The 17323-nt window shown below is 45.5% G+C and overlaps 1 protein-coding gene across 2 annotated transcripts in view; it reads right to left on the minus strand.

Moving 5' to 3' along the window:
* SLC25A25 (solute carrier family 25 member 25) overlaps nt 1-17323 on the minus strand; it is a 34885-nt gene that overhangs the window by 15374 nt on the left and 2188 nt on the right. The window contains exon 1 of one of the 2 annotated variants that reach the window (XM_047830656.1): nt 1573-2211. The exons of the other annotated variant lie outside the window; for it this stretch is intronic. Coding sequence (XP_047686612.1) covers nt 1573-1791 — 219 coding nt within the window. The 5' untranslated portion in view covers nt 1792-2211. Of the gene's footprint in view, nt 1-1572; nt 2212-17323 lie in introns of those variants that run through there. 2 annotated transcript variants of the gene reach the window in all.

Raw genomic sequence — 17323 nt, forward strand, 5'->3', positions numbered from 1 at the left:
AGCAGTTAATTATTAAAGTCCAAAGTAGGTGAATTTAAAAGGGGGCCAGCCAGTCTCTTAATCCCTTGGCCATCAGGCAAGCAGGTCTGTCGATTTAAAAAAAAAAAAAGGTTTGGGGCGCCTGGGTGGCTCAGCCGGTTGAGCGTCTGACTTCAGCTGAGGGCATGATCTCACAGCTCCTGAGTTCAAGCCCCGCATGGGGCTCTGTGCTGACAGCTCGGAGCCTGGAGCCTGCTTCGGATTCTGTGTCTCCCTCTCTCTCTGCCCCTAACCCACTGGCATTCTGTCTCTGTCTCTCTCAAAAACAAATAAACGTTAAAAAAACAAAAAAGGTTCTCACAAAGGAGAGTGCCACCGCCATTTCTGAGCTCTTCCAGGATGACAGAAAGGTAGAAAGAGACGGGGCTCGAAGCACGCCGCAGGCGGAACACGGATTCTGAGGCCCCTGCCCACCAGGACTAGCCCGTGGCCTACAGAGGCTTCTGCTCAAAGCTTGCACCTAAATGCCAGCAGGAGCTGTCGTCCCTCCCACTTGGCAGAGAAAAACCCAACATTTAATTCTCTGATACAGCAGTTCAATTCAAACAACATTTTGGGGGAATCTACAATGTGCCAGACACAGGGCAGAATCTCCTTCTCTCTTCTGGTTGATTTTTATCCTGAGAAAGGAGAACAGATTCAAAACAACCACAACTCAGGAGGTCAGCAAGGCTGCTCCTAACGCAGGCAGGAGAAATCCCAGGCAAGCCGCACTTTCCATTCTAATCCCAAGAATGCACCTTGGTCCTGTTAAAACTGCTTTCTTCAGGGAAAGCGAGGCCAAGTACAAGGCAAAGTTCCATACAGATTTCGGGGTGAAATCTCACCTCTACCCCTCTGGAACTGTTGAATCCTGGGTAAATTATTCAGCCTTTCTGCATCTCCGTTTCCTCATCCATGAAATGGGGGTGCTACAACTTACCTTGGCCCTTGTGAACATGAGGCGAGGTGACCCACACTCACAGCACCAGATGAACAGATGGCCCTGGGAGACCCGCAGACCCGCGAGGGGACCGGCCTCTGCACCTTGGGACTCCAGCCTCTCCTGACTCCTCCTTCTCCTCCCTTCCTTACAGACCCAAAGGTCTGACCTTAGGGATGCAGGACAGGCTTGCCCTCCCCAGCTCCAAGCACTCTGGTTCAACTTTAAAGGTCCTCCCTGCATTGTTCAGACAAGCTAAGACACAAGACATAGCGTGATTGTTTGTGTGATCGTTTGTCTCTTCCTTTCAAACGGCTTTCTGGGACCAAAATGACAAATCCTAAGGTAAATCCTCTATGGCCTTCAACCTTCCTTCCCCAAATGGCCACACTGAGCCGGTCATGATAGGGTGATAAAGCTTTTACTGTGGCCACAGGAAGATTCTAGACTGGAGACTTGGGTTTCTTCATTGTCTAACACTTCTCCCCAGGCCCCAATACCAAAGTGATTGATTTCTAAGTCCTCTCTTCCTCCCCACACTCCAGTTTTCTCCAGAGAACCGATCCTAGAACAGCCCCTAAAGTAGGAGGTCCTCTTGAGGTTGCCATTACCTTAGGAAATTGCTCTGCAGGTCCGACCACCAGCAAAATGGTGGGTCTCTTTTCCGTGGCCTCAGCCCTTCCGTCCTGTTTCCCCAAAAAGCTTGACATCTGGTCTCCCCGAGCTGGAGCCGGGGTGCCTCTGACTTCATTATCGTTCCCCTCTCTGGAGCCTTGGCACCCAGCCCTAGGGAGAAAGCTGGACAGAAAAGGCCACAGCATCTGCAACATCACGGCTTCCTCCCAGTGTCGCCGGCGGTTGACTGTTCCACTTGTGAGGAGGGATGTGACCACAATACCAAAGATCTCTGGCTACGCGGCTGCTCGGAAGACTAGCCTGGGGGGGCTGTGAGGCTGAAAGCTCGGCATGCAGTGGCTGTTTCCTGCTTTTTCAAATTTCCTAGCACTGCTGTCCTGCCTGGCCTGAGAAGGGGCTCCCTCTAGGAAGAGCCCTGCCGCCGAGCTGCTGGCGTTGAGAGAGAGCAAGCAGACGGAGCTACTTCAATAAAAACTCACTCTTGCAGATGGATGGTGATCGAATGTTTGGCTTTTTTCAAAAAGCTAAAAGCAATAGCCCAACAGATCTCTCCTGGAGGCAGAAGCAACTCGGAGGTCCCAATTATTCAGCAGTCCTCGCTCAACTAATGATCATCACACGAGCCAGGACCCGGACCCGAGCACCCCGTCTGCGTCTGCAATCTCACTGCAGCAGGGCGCGGCCAATCACCTCTGCCGACACTACCGAGTTCATTATCCCAACCAGCAACGGCCCTCCAATCACAGGCGGCCGATTCCCTGCATGCGGCCGGCAGTTCTGCAGGGAGGTGCTGATGGCAACCGCCAGATGAGCCTCCCATCTCGCAGGACCCTCCCGGTGCTGCACCCACCCACCCCCCACCCCCGCGGGAGCCCAACTTCCTCCTCTCCGCCTGCTTGTTTCCGGGATGACTTTCACCATCAAGGTTAACACGATCAATACACCTTGGCAACACCTCCTGACACATCTAGCAACGCTCTTCGTTGCCCCATTAGCCCGTTCTCTCCAACTGCTGAGCACAACGCACGCCATACCGGCTACTCACTCTCCCATGTCTTCCTCTACACCACGAGCTGCTTAAGGACGGGGGCCAAGTCACACATCTTTCTCCCTCTAGTACCCAGAACCAGGCACAGATGAAGTCTGTAGACTGGAGGGAGTGGATGATCATGAATAAAAGTGAAGTTACATTTGTTTAAATGTTTCTCAATTTACTAGCCAACATAGGCAGTGATCAGTCCCCCCCCCCCCACCCCCGCAAAGCGACGCTTTGATAATGGTGTTCACAACCATTCTTTTAAAAACACAAGCGTGAGAAAATTTTCATGAACTGTGTTGGGGAGAGTGTACGGAAACACGCACCCTTACACGCTGCCGTGAGCGTGTAAATCGGTACAACCTCTCCCACGAGGAAGTTAGTCATGGCTTCCAACATGTCAAAAGCACAAATCCTTTGATACAACAATTCTGCTTTAAGGGGCGCCTGGGTGGCGCAGTCGGTTAAGCGTCCGACTTCAGCCAGGTCACGATCTCGCGGTCCGGGAGTTCGAGCCCCGCGTCGGGCTCTGGGCTGATGGCTCAGAGCCTGGAGCCTGTTTCGGATTCTGTGTCTCCCTCTCTCTGACCCTCCCCCATTCATGCTCTGTCTCTCTGTCTCAAAAATAAATAAACGTTAAAAAAAAATTTAAAACAATTCCGCTTTTAGCGATTTATCCTGTGGATACATTTGCACCTACGGGAAATCACATACCCATATATGATATATGTGTGATACATATACATGTAAGGATAAAATATGAGGATATACATATTTTTTGCAGCTGTGTTTATAATAGTGCAAGTTTGGAAACAACTTCCAGGTCCTTGACAAGAGGAGCAGGTACATAAAATTCAGGCACACCCACACCTATCCAACTGTTATTAAGACATTTCTACCTACTGTTATGGAATGGCTTGAACATATCTTTTTAAATGAGAAAAGCAAGGTGCAGAAGAAAGGGGGTAATATGCTGCCATTGATTTCTCAGTGTGTATATGTGACAAATTATCTCTGGAAAGACACATTAAAAATTAAAGAGGGGCGCTCTTTTTAAATATTAATAAAAATTAAATGTGTGTTCTCTCAAAAACGAATAAACATTAAAAAAAATTGAAGTATGGTCTGGGGCACTTGCGGGCTCGAGAGGAGAAAGGCAGATGGTTTATTTTCACTAAATATCCTTAGAGCTTGTGAAACTGAATCATGTGCATGTTATGACCACACACGCATGCATATGTACGTAACTACAATTGTTTAAAAAGAAAACACGAGAAGCGAAAGCAAGATGGCCAAGCTTGCTCTGAAAGCTGAGGGGCCTGCATCAGTTGCCTTCTCACTGGAAACACAGACCAACCTTATTTTGAAGCAGTTTTGTGTGTTGACTAGATGTATAGTCTTTGGAGCCAGACCCTACATGTGAATCCAGGCCACCCCTTACTAGTCGCGTGAATAATGTTGGTCAAACTACCTTAGCTCTCTGTGCTTTAATATCTGTGCAAAATGGAGATGGTAAAAGAACTGTATTATTACTTCACAGAATTTGTTAACCATGAAATTAGATAATTAGCTCTCGGGACATCTGGGTGGCTCAGTCGGTTAAGCGTCTGACTCGATTTCAGCCCAGGCTATGATCTCAAGGTTCGTGAGATTGAGCCCTGCATCCAGCTCTGTGCTGAGTGCATATCCTGCTTGGGATTCTCTCTCTTCCTTTCTCTCTGCCCCTCCCCTGCTCACGTGCTCTCCCTCTGTCAAAACAAGTAAATAAACGTTTAAAAAATGTATCTATAAAGCATGTATAAACATTACATGCTATTTTATTTTTTAAAAGATATTATTTTTAAGTAATCTCTACACCTACTGTGGGGCTCGAACTCACAACCTCGAGATCAAGAGTTGTGCACTCCACTGCGTAAGCCAGCCAGGCGCCCTCACACTAGCTATTTTATTGACAGAAAGTGATTGCGAGTTCATGAAATTAATAGTTTTAATACTGAAGAAGAACCAGTCCAGAGCCCCAAACCCTCAACAAATTAGTAATCCTTTAATGAAGATGAATCTTGTTTTTAGGCACAAGGGGTCTGTCGAATTGGACATAGCAGTGTTTTGGGCCCCCATGTGCAAACACAAGAGAAATCGCTTATGTAATAGATTACTGGCGTTTCATTTTATGGGCTCTTCCATCCCACAGAACTGAGCAAAAACTCTAGGGCTTTCCAGCCCAGATGGAATTAACAGGGACTGATTCATCTTTCTGCCAACAGGCAACGAGACAGTGACTCCTGAGAGATCCACACAAATGAGGCAAGCCCTACAACCTGCCCCAGCTTCATGGCTGGAGTTACCAGGCTGTGATGCAGGGAGAAGGCACCCAGGTAGAGCCCAGCAATCTCCCCATGCTGAAGGCAAGCAGCTGGGGGGCCAGGAAGGTCAGGGCAGCTACAGCAGGACCAAGGACCGGGGAGGAAGGAACTGCACAGACAGTGAGCTCTGGGGAGCTGCTGAGGGCCCTCCCAGAATCATGCAGCCTGCCTGTGAGGACACTGCCTGAGGGTGGGAAAAGAACCATCCAACGTTTATTTATTTTTGGGACAGAGAGAGACAGAGCATGAACGGGGGAAGGGCAGAGAGAGAGGGAGACACAGAATCGGAAACAGGCTCCAGGCTCTGAGCCATCAGCCCAGAGCCCGACGCGGGGCTCGAACTCACAGACCGCGAGATCGTGACCTGGCTGAAGTCGGACGCTTAACCGACTGCGCCACCCAGGCGCCCCGGAAAAGAACCATCCAAAGGCATCCTGTTCCCACAGGACAGAATAGAAAACCTCACAATATAGGGAGGTTTGGGAAGGGAGTCCCAGAATGAAGCTCAAAAATATTCACAGTAATATGAGACTATCCGGCACCTAGTAAAATAAAATCCAATGAAAAATTAACAGGAATGCAAAGAAACAGGAAAAAATGACCCATATGGAGGATTGAAATCAATCAGTTGAAAGTGACTCAGAAATGACATGCATGATAGAACCAGTACACAAGAATACTCATAGGGGCTGGGTGGCTCAGTCGGTTGCGTGTCCAGCTTCGTCTGGGGTCATGATCTTGTGGTCTGTGAGTTCAAGGCCAGCGTCAGGCTCTGTGCTAATAGCTCAGAGCCTGGAGCCTGCTTCGGATTCTGTGTCTCCCTCTCTCTCTGCCCCTCCCCTACTCATGCTCTGTCTCTCTCTCAAAATTAAATAAACATTTTAAAAAAAGGAAAAATAAAAGAAAAAAGAAAAACACACTGGTTTTAGCAGCAGATTAGACGATGCAAAATAAAAGAATAAATGAGCTTGAAGACACAGCAATCGAAACTTTCCAAAACGAAAGAGAGGCAAAAGGCAAAACCAAAAATGAACAGAGTAGCAGCGAGCTGTGGGACAACCGCTAACAGGTTAATATGAACCGGAGTTCACGAAGGCAGGGACAGAAAAAACATTTAAAGAAATAATGGCTACATTTTTCCCAAATTCATTGAAAACTACAAATCCACAGATGGAAGAAACTCAACAAACCCCACGGATAAGAAATATAAAACAAACAAACTACATTCAGGCACACCAAATTAAATTTCTGAAAACCAGTGATAAAGAGGAATATCTTAAAAGCAGATACAGAAAAAAAGATCCAATACATACAGAGGAACAAAGATAAGAATATCTGGGGACTTTCCCATCAGAAACTGTTAACCCAAAAAAACACCTACTGAAAGGAAGGCAAAATAAAAACTTTTCAGACTTATGAAAGCTGAAAGATTTTCTCACCAGCAGATTTGCGTTACAAGAAATATTAAAGGAGTCCTTTAGGTAGAAGGAAGATCTAGATTTACGCAAAGGAATGAAGAAGACCAAAATAGTAATTGTATAGGTAAATATAAAGGACTTTGTTCTTATTATTTAAATCTCTGTAAAAGATAAATTTAAAGCAAAAACAAAACAATGTATCGCAGGCTGATGACATATGTAGAGGTAAAAATATATGAGAACAACAGCCCAAAAGCTAGGAGAATAGAAATAAAAGTATGGTTGGCCCTTGAACAATGCAGAAGGTTGGGGCTCCAACCCTGAGCAGTTAAAGATCCACTTTTGGGGTGCCTGGGTGGCTCAGTCGGTTAAGTATTCGACTTCAGCTCAGGTCATGATCTCGCAGTTCATGATTTCAAGTCTGGGGTCCAGTTCTGTGCTGGCAGTGTGGAGCCTGCTTAAGATTCTCTCTCTTTGACCCTCCGCACCCTCTCTCAAAATAAATAAATAAACTTAAAAGAAAAATCCACTTTTAGGGCACCGGGGTGGCTCAGTCGGTTAAGCAACCAACTCTTGATTTCGGCTCAGGTCTTGATCTCATGGTTTGTGAGTTCGAGTCCCACATCTGGCTCTGTGCTGACAGTGCAGAGAGCCTGCTTGAGATTCTCTCTCTCCCTCCCCTTCTCTCTCTGCCCCTCCCATACTCTCTCTCTCAAAATAAGTACAATAAATTTTTCAAAAATCCACTTTCGATTCCCTAAAAACATAGTAAGTCTACTGTTGACCAAAAGCCTTACCGATAACATCAACAGTTGATTAACACATATTTTGTATATGTATTATATACTGTAGTGTTAATAAAGCTAGAAAAAGCAAATGTATTAAGAAAATCATAAGGAAGAGAAAATATATTTACAGTACTGTACTGTATTTATTTTTTAAAAATTCATGTAGAAGTAGACCACTGCAGTTCAAATTCATGTTGTTCAAGGGTCAGCTGTATACTAAGATTCCCCCCCACCCCTTGTAAGTTCATTTATTTATTTCGAGAGAGAAAGAGAGAGGAAGCACGGGCCCAAGCGGGGGTGGGGCAGAGAGAGAGGGAGAGAGAATCCCAAGCAGGCTCCATGCTGTTAGCGCTGAGCGCAGTGTGGGGCTCCATCTCATGGACAGTGAGATCATGATCTGAGCTGAAATCAAGAACTGGATGCTTAACCAACTGAGCCACCCAGGCCCCAAAGATTCTTAAAGTATTTAAAGAATTTTTTGTCACGTTTATTTATTTCTGAGAGAGAGAGACAGACAGACAGAATGGGAGTGGCAGAGGGGCAGAGAGAGAGGGAGACACAGAATCTGAAGCAGGCTCCAGGCTCTGAGCTGTCAGCACAGAGCCTGACGCGGGGCTCGAACTCACGAACCGTGAGATCATGACCTGAGCTGAAGTCCGGTGGGTAACCTACTGAACCACCCAGGTGCCCCTCTTCAACTATTTAATATAATATCAGTTAAGTTAGGCTGTGGTAGGTTAAAAATGTATGTATATTATAATCCCTAAAGCTACCATTAGAAAGAGAGTTACAGCTAGTAAGGCAACAAAAGAGACCAAATAGAATCATAAATAATACTCAACTGACCCAAAAGAAGGCAGAAAGGAAGAGAGGAGTAGATGGCACACATAGAAAACAAATAGCAAATAAAAAGGTGGTAGATTCAGGGGCGCGTGGGTGGCTCAGTCGGTTGAGCGTCCGACTTCGGCTCAGGTCATGATCTCGCGGTCGGTGAGTTCGAGCCCCGCATCGGGCTCTGTGCTGACAGCTCGGAGCCTGGAGCCTGCTTCGGATTCTGTGTCTCCCTCTCTCTCTTCCCCACCCCCACTCTCACTTTGTCTCCCTCTGTCTCTCAAAAATAAATAAATGTAAAAAAAAAAATTTTTTTTAAAAAGGTGGTAGATTCAAACCCAATCATATCAATAACAACAGTAGATACGAGTGGTTTAAACATCCCAGTTAAAAGGTAGAGATGGTCAGTTGGGATTAAAAAAGCAAGATCTAGCTATACGTTGCCTACAAGAAACATTTTTTAAATATAGAGATACGGGGTGCCTGGGTGGCTCAGTCAGTTAAGCGTCCGACTTTGGTCCAGGTCATGATCTCACAGTTCATGAGTTCGAACCCCGTTATCAGGCTCTGTGCTGACAGCTCGGAACCTGGAGCCTGCTTCACATTCTGTCTCCCTCTCTCTCTGCCTCTCCCCCACTCGTGCTCTGTCTCTCTTTCTCTCTCAAAAATAAATAAACGTTAAAAAAATAAAAACATATATATAGAGACATAAAAATAGGTTAAGAATAAAAGAACGGACAAAGATATACTGTACCATGTTCATATTAATCCAAAGAAAACTGGAATGGCTACATTACATTAGACAAAGTAGATTTCAGAGCAAAGGATGTTATGGTGGGCATTTCATAATAACAAAAGGGTCAATGCATCAAGAGGACATAAGAAGCCTAAATGTTTCTGAATCACATTGTAGAGCCTCAAAATACATGAAGCAAAACCACCAAAAGTGTAAGGAAAAGGAGACAAATGCACCATCATAATCAGAGATCTTAACACCATTCTTTCAGTAACTGGTAGAACAAGTAGACAGAAAATCAACAAGGGCACAGAAGGCCTGGTTGGGCAACATTATGAACCACCTTGACCTAACTGGCATTTATAAAACACTCTACCCATCAAGACTGGAATACACATTCTTTCAAAGTATCCACAGAACAGATTCTGGCTCACAAAACAAGTCTCACTAGATTTAAAAGGGTTCAGCATGGGGCGCCTGGGTGGCGCAGTCGGTTAAGCGTCCGACTTCAGCCAGGTCAAGATCTCACGGTCCGGGAGTTCGAGCCCCGCGTCGGGCTCTGGGCTGATGGCTCAGAGCCTGGAGCCTGTTTCCGATTCTGTGTCTCCCTCTCTCTCTGTCCCTCCCCCGTTCATGCTCTGTCTCTCTCTGTCCCAAAAATAAATAAATGTTAAAAAAAATAAAATGAAATAAAATAAAATAAAAGGGTTCAGCTTGTACCAAATATGTTTTTTGACCACAGTGAAATCAAATTAGAAATCAATGGCAGAAAGATACCTGGAAAATACCTAAATATTTGGAAACAACGTAACACAACTCTAAATAATCCATGCGTCAAAGGAGAGCTCAAAAGAGAAATGAGAAAGTATTGGGGCACCTGGGTGGCTCAGTCGGTTAGGTGTCTGACTCTTGATTTTGATTCAGGTCATGATCTCACAGTTTGTGAATTTGAGCCCCGCGCTGGGCTCCGCGCTGACAGTGCAGAGCCTCCTTGGGATTCTCTCTCTCAAAATAAAAAATTTTTTAAAACTTAAAAAAAAAAAAAAGAAATGAGAAAGTATTTCAAATGGTGTGAAAGCAGAACACATAAAAATCTGTAGGATGTTGCCAAAGCAGTACTTAGATGGGAAAGCCCATACTAGAAAAGAAAGCCCTCAAATCAGTGACGTCAACTTCCCTCTCAAGAAAGCAGAAAAGAACAAAATAAACCCAGACTAAGCAGAAGGAAATAACAAAACTAGGCAAGGGAGGGGCACCTGGGTGGCTCAGTCGATTGGGCATCTGACTTCGGCTCAGGTCATGATCTCACAATCCAGGGAGTTCGAGCCCCGTGTCGCGCTCTGTGCTGACAGCTCAGCCTAGAGCCTGCTTCGAATTCTGTGTCTCCCTCTCTCTCTGCCCCTCCCCTGCTTGCACCCTGTCTCTCTCTAAAATCAATAACCACCACCAAAACAAAAAACAAAAAACAAAAAACAAAAAACCAGGCAAGGGAGAGACAATGCCTTCTTTATCTTAAAATCTGCACCTAAGACAGATCAATGAAAATTTGTTCAATTGCATCCTTTGCCAGTATTTTTATTTTAAAGCACTTTCTCTTGTATCTTTCGTTTCCTTGTGGGTTAATGTGGTACATTGCTCTCCTTATATCACACATCATCACCGAAACCAGGGGTACCTGGTGGACCAGTAGTTTCTTTTGGGTTACATGCAATTCCTAAAATACAATTCTTCCACACTTAGCTTTCTTGGGTAAGAGAGCTCACCCATATCCAGAGACCGGGCTAGCAAGTATAACCCTCCCATAATTATTGCTTATACACATCAACAGAACCTAGTGAAGAGGGGGCTAATCACCAGCAGAAGTTACCCACTCTTCCAAGAATCCAGAAAACCAATTTTGCTGGATAAAAACAGGATCTCCCATACTTTTTTAAATTTTTTTTATTTTTTTTAATGTTTATTTATTTTTGAGACAGAGAGAGACAGAGCATGAACGGGGGAGGGACAGAGAGAGAGGGAGACACAGAATCGGAAACAGGCTCCAGGCTCTGAGCCATCAGCCCAGAGCCCGACGCGGGGCTCGAACTCACAGACCGTGAGATCATGACCTGAGCCAAAGTCGGACGCTCAACCAACTGAGCCACCCAGGTGCCCCTCTCCCATACTTTTCAAAGAAAACAGATTCCACATTATCCTAAGGAACTGCCCAGGGTGCAAAAGGCCCCTAGAGCAGGGCACAGAAGAACAGCTAGAGATTCCTGAGGAGTCTTGTAACAAGGCAGAGAGGGATTTCCCACGACTGACTCCAGAGCCACGTTCCATGTCTGTGTCTACCAATTTAACTACCTACTACCTATCTTAGCATTATTTACCATTCAAAACAGCTGTTGCCAAAGGGAAGCCTATTAACACTTTTTTTTTAACTGAAAAATGAAGCCAGATTTTATTTGACAGAAAGCCAGACCGATTTGCCTTGAAAATGAGGACTGGCTTGGCCAAGTGGGTTATATGGAGACGACGAGGCGGAGCCAGGCACTTGCCTCCTTTGGCATCCGTGAAACCAAGGCATCGAAGATGACAGTTCTGCAGTGATGACAAAGGTGAAATCCCCCAGTTTATTTCCATTTTAGGAAGTAAAACCCAAAACGCTAGCTTTGGCGAGAAAAAAAAATTAAAAAAAAAAAGTCCCCGAAGGACACTCCTTTGACTGTGGGAAAGCGAAGTGCACTTCTGGAGAAAACTCCTGGGAGGGCTTCTGTCTACTCCTGGTGAACAGCCAGTCCCCACTGAGGCCCCAAGTTCAAGGTCAATGCCTACGAAGATGTCTTTTTCTCTTCTCTAAAAGAAAGTTAGAGGCGTACAAGATTAACCCGATTTTCAAGCATAGGATTTTGAGATGTGACCCGTAAATTAAAGGTCTATGGAAGCAAGAGATCACGTGGAAACATGGCATAATATTTCTGGGGTGTGCTTTTAGAAGGGCAGGATTCTCCTTGCGGCAAGCGTTAAGGGGGAGGGGCAGGATGCGGTACTGAGGCCAGCCAGTGAAAACCCAATCACCCAAAATGATCAGAAATTGCTCAACCAATCCAAACTTGATCAGTGGGAGCCAAACCCATGGGCACATGCTGAGTCAAATTTCTGCACCCACTTTATCTTTATCCACACCTTCTCTTCTCCCACTCAAAAAGGCAAACCAGCGGATTTATTATTAAAGCAACATTAAATGTTTTCAGTTTCTTAAAACTGATTTCAGGATCACAGACTCAAACTGAGATTGGATGAACGGTGCAAAAATAGCTCTCCCCAGCTGCTTGCTCTGTACCGAGTGAGGACGGCAGAGAAGAGCCAGGACAGGGGTGTGAAACCCAGCCACCCGCTGCCTTCAGCAAAGACACTGCTTGAGGTGTGAAGGGCAGCCTTGGGAATTCTGTGTAAGCCTAACTGGTTTATACCAAACCAGTTCTTAAGAAACAATTCAGAAAAGGCATATTTTAGCTATAGATTTATTAGATGCTACCTCTTATATTGGTTAAAGAAACTCTAGCAAAAGTAATAGCATCTCCCATGTGAATGAATGAAATAAGGAGTTAACTGCATCCATAAATGCATTGTCACTAAGGGGTGCTCCAGGGACCTTACCTTCCCCCCTCTAGTGCATCTGTTGACCCTGGACAAGTTGTATTAGCCTCTCTGGGCTAGCAAGAGGGGAGACCGAACTGGACAAACCTTGAAAACCTTTCCAGTTCCAACATCGCATGGATTCAGACTCAGCCTAAAGGCTTTAACCAAAAGGAGAACCAGGTTTTGCACACGCGGGACCGGGGCGGGGGGGGGGGGGGAAGGCCAACAGATTAATGAAGGTGGGGGCTGTAGCCGGCTGGTTTTAACCAACAGGACTACTCAACTTTGTCACCCACAGCCAAGATTTCACAGTTTGTGCTCGTTCTAAACTATCCTCTGCCCGCCTCTTTTCACCATTGGCATTTCAATGGCCTTTGAGAGTTTTCCAACACAATATAGGTGGTTTTCTTTGTGTTTTGGTAAGAAGAGTCACACGTCAGACTCCAACCGAGGAGGGAGGGCTGGAGGAAAGAAGGCATGAGGCCAGGGGTTGTTGGGAACAACGTGGAAGGCTTCACAAAGCAACAGCAGGAACAGGGACAGCCACCGTCTCCAGTTTCCCCTTTGGCCCTAGAAAATGAGTCATGACTCACCTCCTTTTCAAGCTTCCTGGCCTAGAGTTTAAAGCAGATAAGAATCTCCTTAAGCTCTACCTTTGTATTCATTTATTTACTTTATTTTTTTTTTTATGAAACTTTTTTTTTTAAGTTATTCAGTCCTGAGAGAGGGAGACAGAGCGGGAGAAGGGGAGGGGCAGAGAGAGAGAGGGAGACACAGAATTCAAAGCAGGCTCCAGGCTCTGAGCTGTCAGCACAGAGCCCGACCCGGGGCTTGAACCCACAGACTGCGAGATCATGACCTGAGCCGAAGTTAGACACTTACCCGACTGAGCCATCCAGGCACCCCAACTTGGAAGGTACACCTTTAAGACAAAAATTTCTCCTTTTTTTTCCTTAAGGTATTGTGTTGAGTCTTTTATATCTCATACTTAGGAAGAGTGTACCTATCATTTTAGTCACTCCTTCCTGGGCACCATCAGGGGTCCTAAAATGCTGAGCGGGTGTTATAGGCAGATGCGTCAATGTCATGGACTGGGAAAATAAAAGTTGCAAAGCCTTGAGGTCTAGTGAAGTATCCACAGCCACGGAGGCAGCGCGCGTGCTAAGCTAAATTAGGCGGAGTCAAAATCCCGCACTCTGCTACTGCCTTTGCCTTAAGCCAGCCTGACCTCTGAGTCTCAGTCCCGCTTTTGCAAAACAACGAGGTTGGCGAGCTTATCTCCAAAGGTTTGAAGTCAGCTCCACTTGAGCTTCCATTTTCACAACTTCAAAGTGAACTTCAGACGTCAGAGAAGGCCATCCATGGCTCACGAGGCGGGCAAAAGGCTTGTGAGAGCCCATAAGGGCCCAGTGCCATCCAGGGGAACATCTGGGCTAAAAAGACTTCCTTAGCTGTAGAGTGAGTCTACCATTTCAGTAACTTCTTAAGAGATTTCCTGCCAGCAGGGTTTCTTTGTTTCCATCTTCCTCAAGTCTGCCGGGCCCAGCAACCCACATTCCTTCTCGAAAACAGAAGGCCCTCTCAGCTGAGAGGAAGGAGACCTCGGTGCTATACAACCTTAATTACCTATGTCCCCAGACATTCTCTTTCCTTCTGTTCCGCTCTTCACCTAGGCAATCTGGGAGACACTGTAGCTGACTACAACCAACGCTGGGCATCTTATTTTCAAAGACTCAGCGGACGAGAAAGTTACTTTGTGTTGAACACCTAGGTATCAGACACTCTGCTAGGCTCTTTATATACTTTATCTAATTCAATTCAATCGCACAACAACCTTAGGAAATAGGTATTCATACCGCCATGTGTCTGATACAGAAACTGAGGCGCGGAGAGGTTGAGGGATGTGTTCAAGGTCACACGGCTAGCAGGCAGCAGAAACAAGTTTTGCACCCAGGTTTTGTACCACAAATCCTGTGCTGGGCTTTTTGTTGTTGTTGTTTTTAAGTTTATTTATTTACGTAACTAATCTCTACACCCCACGTGGGGCTTGAACTCCCAACCCCAAGATCAAGAGTTTCATGCTCTTCTAACTGAGCCAGCCAGGCGCCCCTGTACTGAGTTTTTGAAAACAGTTTTATTGAGATAAAATCTGCACACCATACAAATCACCCATTTATACAATTCAGTGGTTTTTAGTGTATTCACAGATAGGTGCAACCATCACCATGGTCAACTGTAGAACATTTTCTCACCTCAAAAAGAGCCCCCAAGACCTTTAGTTATCATCTTCTTATCTCTCCGTTCCCTACCCCTCCCAGGCCTAGGCAACCACTAGTCTATTTTCTGTCTTTATAGCTTTCCCTATTCTGGACTTTCATATAAATGGATCACATAATACATGGTCTCTGTGACTGGCTTCTTCGACTTGGTGCGATGTTTCCGAGAGGAGTCTGTACTCCCATGGTATCCTGCCTCAGATGAGGGACCCCGAAAGGTACAGACAGCATATCAAGAAATGCATGATAAAACCTGCCTTTAGCAGCAGCAGAGATTATAGAAAGATAAGACAGCTGTTTTCAGATACCTACAGAGTCCTTGGATCGCTTGGGGCAAATGGGTAGCATTTGCAGATGCGAGCAGACTGTCTGACATAAGAAAGAACTCACAATGACCCCGACGAGGTCCACAATGGAATGAGCTGGGCGGCCGTCTACGAAGGATGCCATAGGAGGAAAGCTCCCCACACTAGGTGGGGAGGCTGGCCTCTGATGGCCAGTGACCCTCCCAAGACTAAATTCTTTGATTCTGCCAGATTCACATTAGTATAAGAAGAAATGGTTAAAAATGAAAAGTCTGCCCAGATTTAGGTTAATGAGACTAGTCCAAATGGATAAGTAGAGTTGGGTTCACCAGATTCACCTTGAGGCTGTACTCAGCAGGACTGGAAATGAATACCAGCAAAGTTACTGTTTCCCTCAGTCCCCTGTGGTTTCTGTGAGGCTCCAACAATTAACGACTCCTTGAACATCAAAGGAATCCAGCTGCAGATCCAGATGAGGCCCACTCTGGTATATTCCTGTTTTATCATTTGGTCTTAGGATGGGGTACCTCATTCCACCTTTCCAAATGGTAATGAATTAAAAAAAAACAAAAAACAAAAAACCTTCTAGTTGACTTGATAATTACTGCAAGCCAGGAACCAATTTTGCAACAATAAAACACAATCAGTTTAATATACGAATTCAATCCAATCTGCAAATAGCATTTTTCTTTTTCTAATGGGCCATTATATCCTATTATATTATATTATATTATATTATATTATATTATATTAAATGTTGTCCATCCCCTTTCTATGATAAGGCTCTTTCTTCTGCAGATGATCTCACCTAAGTCTGGCTATCTAGGTAAATACCTTCCTCACAAAAGGCCAAACATTTAAAAGGTATAGAGTTCGGGGCGCCTGGCTGGCTCAGCGAGAAGAGCGTGTGACTCTTGAACTCGGGGCTATAAATTCAAGCCCCACATTGTGTGTAGAGATTACTTAAAAATAAAACCTTTGAAAGAGAATAAAGTAAAAGGTATAGAGTTCAACAGTACCTTCTGGGGATTAAGCAATACCAACTTGACATTGGTAATCTTCTATTCAATTATTTCAAGTCAACAGATATTGCCTCACTATACGCCGCTCAGGTCAAGGGGAGAATTAGGGCAGGGTGGATTCTCAGTTTTGGATAGGATAATCTCTGGATAATCTTGAAATCTATTTGGGGAATAACAGATGTGGTTCTAAATGGATCTCTCCTCATCTTTTGTGGGCCCGGGACGGAACTCTCCGTGTGTCCCTCGGAAACAGGTAGAGTTAGAGAGGAGTGGAGCAGGAATCAGAAGACAGTTCCAGTTGCTTCTCTGGCGTAATTCCTCAGTGGCCAAATGGTCTTTTCGGACCTCTGTTCCTTGCTCTGTAAAATGGGGTGAAAACACGGTCTTGCTTCCTTCACCACGTCATTGTGGAGCTCAAACTCCATGGCGCCTATGCCAGCCTTTTGAGTGAGCAAACTCAACAGGTCTTCTGGAATCCTCACCTGCATGAAACACCAGTCCCTTAAGAGGGCCCACAAGCCTCAGCTGAAGGGACAACTGTTTCCATGTCACCCAGATTGCGTTCTCTAATTGGCTGCCTGAGCTCTAACCGAGGTTTCAAATTTGTTTTAAAACAAAGATGGTGTTTGGTCACATGCAACTGCCGAAATAGGCAATCTATAATTAGCTCCAGCTGAAGCCTCATCTCCCAAAGTCACTAGTGTTGTCGTCATCTCTTTTCTTTCTTTAACAAGCCCTGCCCCTCTTTTGTCCTAGGACGGGCTTCTGGCTCACATGCCCTTTACAAAGAAGATTTCCCTGGCTGGCTGCCATGGGTTTCTCTGCCCACTTCCACTTTAAGTTATTTTCCCTCAGCTGTCCCAATTTCTTCTGAAATAAAGGCAGGTGCCAAAAAACGGCTGGTTCGTGTCTAAAGAAAACTTGGCTTGACCTGTTGTAAACCAGCAAGAGGCTTTGTGTAGTCACATGGCCTGGGTTCACCACCACCCACTGATAAGCACTCACAGTGGAGTCCTGCACAAACCCTTGCATCTCAGACTGGCCCTCTGGGTCACGTGAAGAAGCTACCAAAATTTGATATGGTGTTTTCCAATGCCCCGTTTCGGACAGAAGGGCCCCCAAATTCTCTTTTGGTTTTGCTAGCTCTGCAAAACTGCAACACCGCCTTTTCTGTATGTAGCTAATACTGATAGAATTTCGACAGGAAGTGGTATGGGGGGGGGGGTTCACGAGGGAGTATGTCTTCCTGTGGCCCACTTATTTACAAAAAAAGGAGGTTCTCTAATACTTCAACCATTTGCCACAGGATGAACTTGGATGTAAGTGG

This window comes from Prionailurus viverrinus, chromosome D4, assembly GCF_022837055.1.
Source record: "Prionailurus viverrinus isolate Anna chromosome D4, UM_Priviv_1.0, whole genome shotgun sequence".
Lineage (NCBI taxonomy): Eukaryota > Metazoa > Chordata > Mammalia > Carnivora > Felidae > Prionailurus > Prionailurus viverrinus.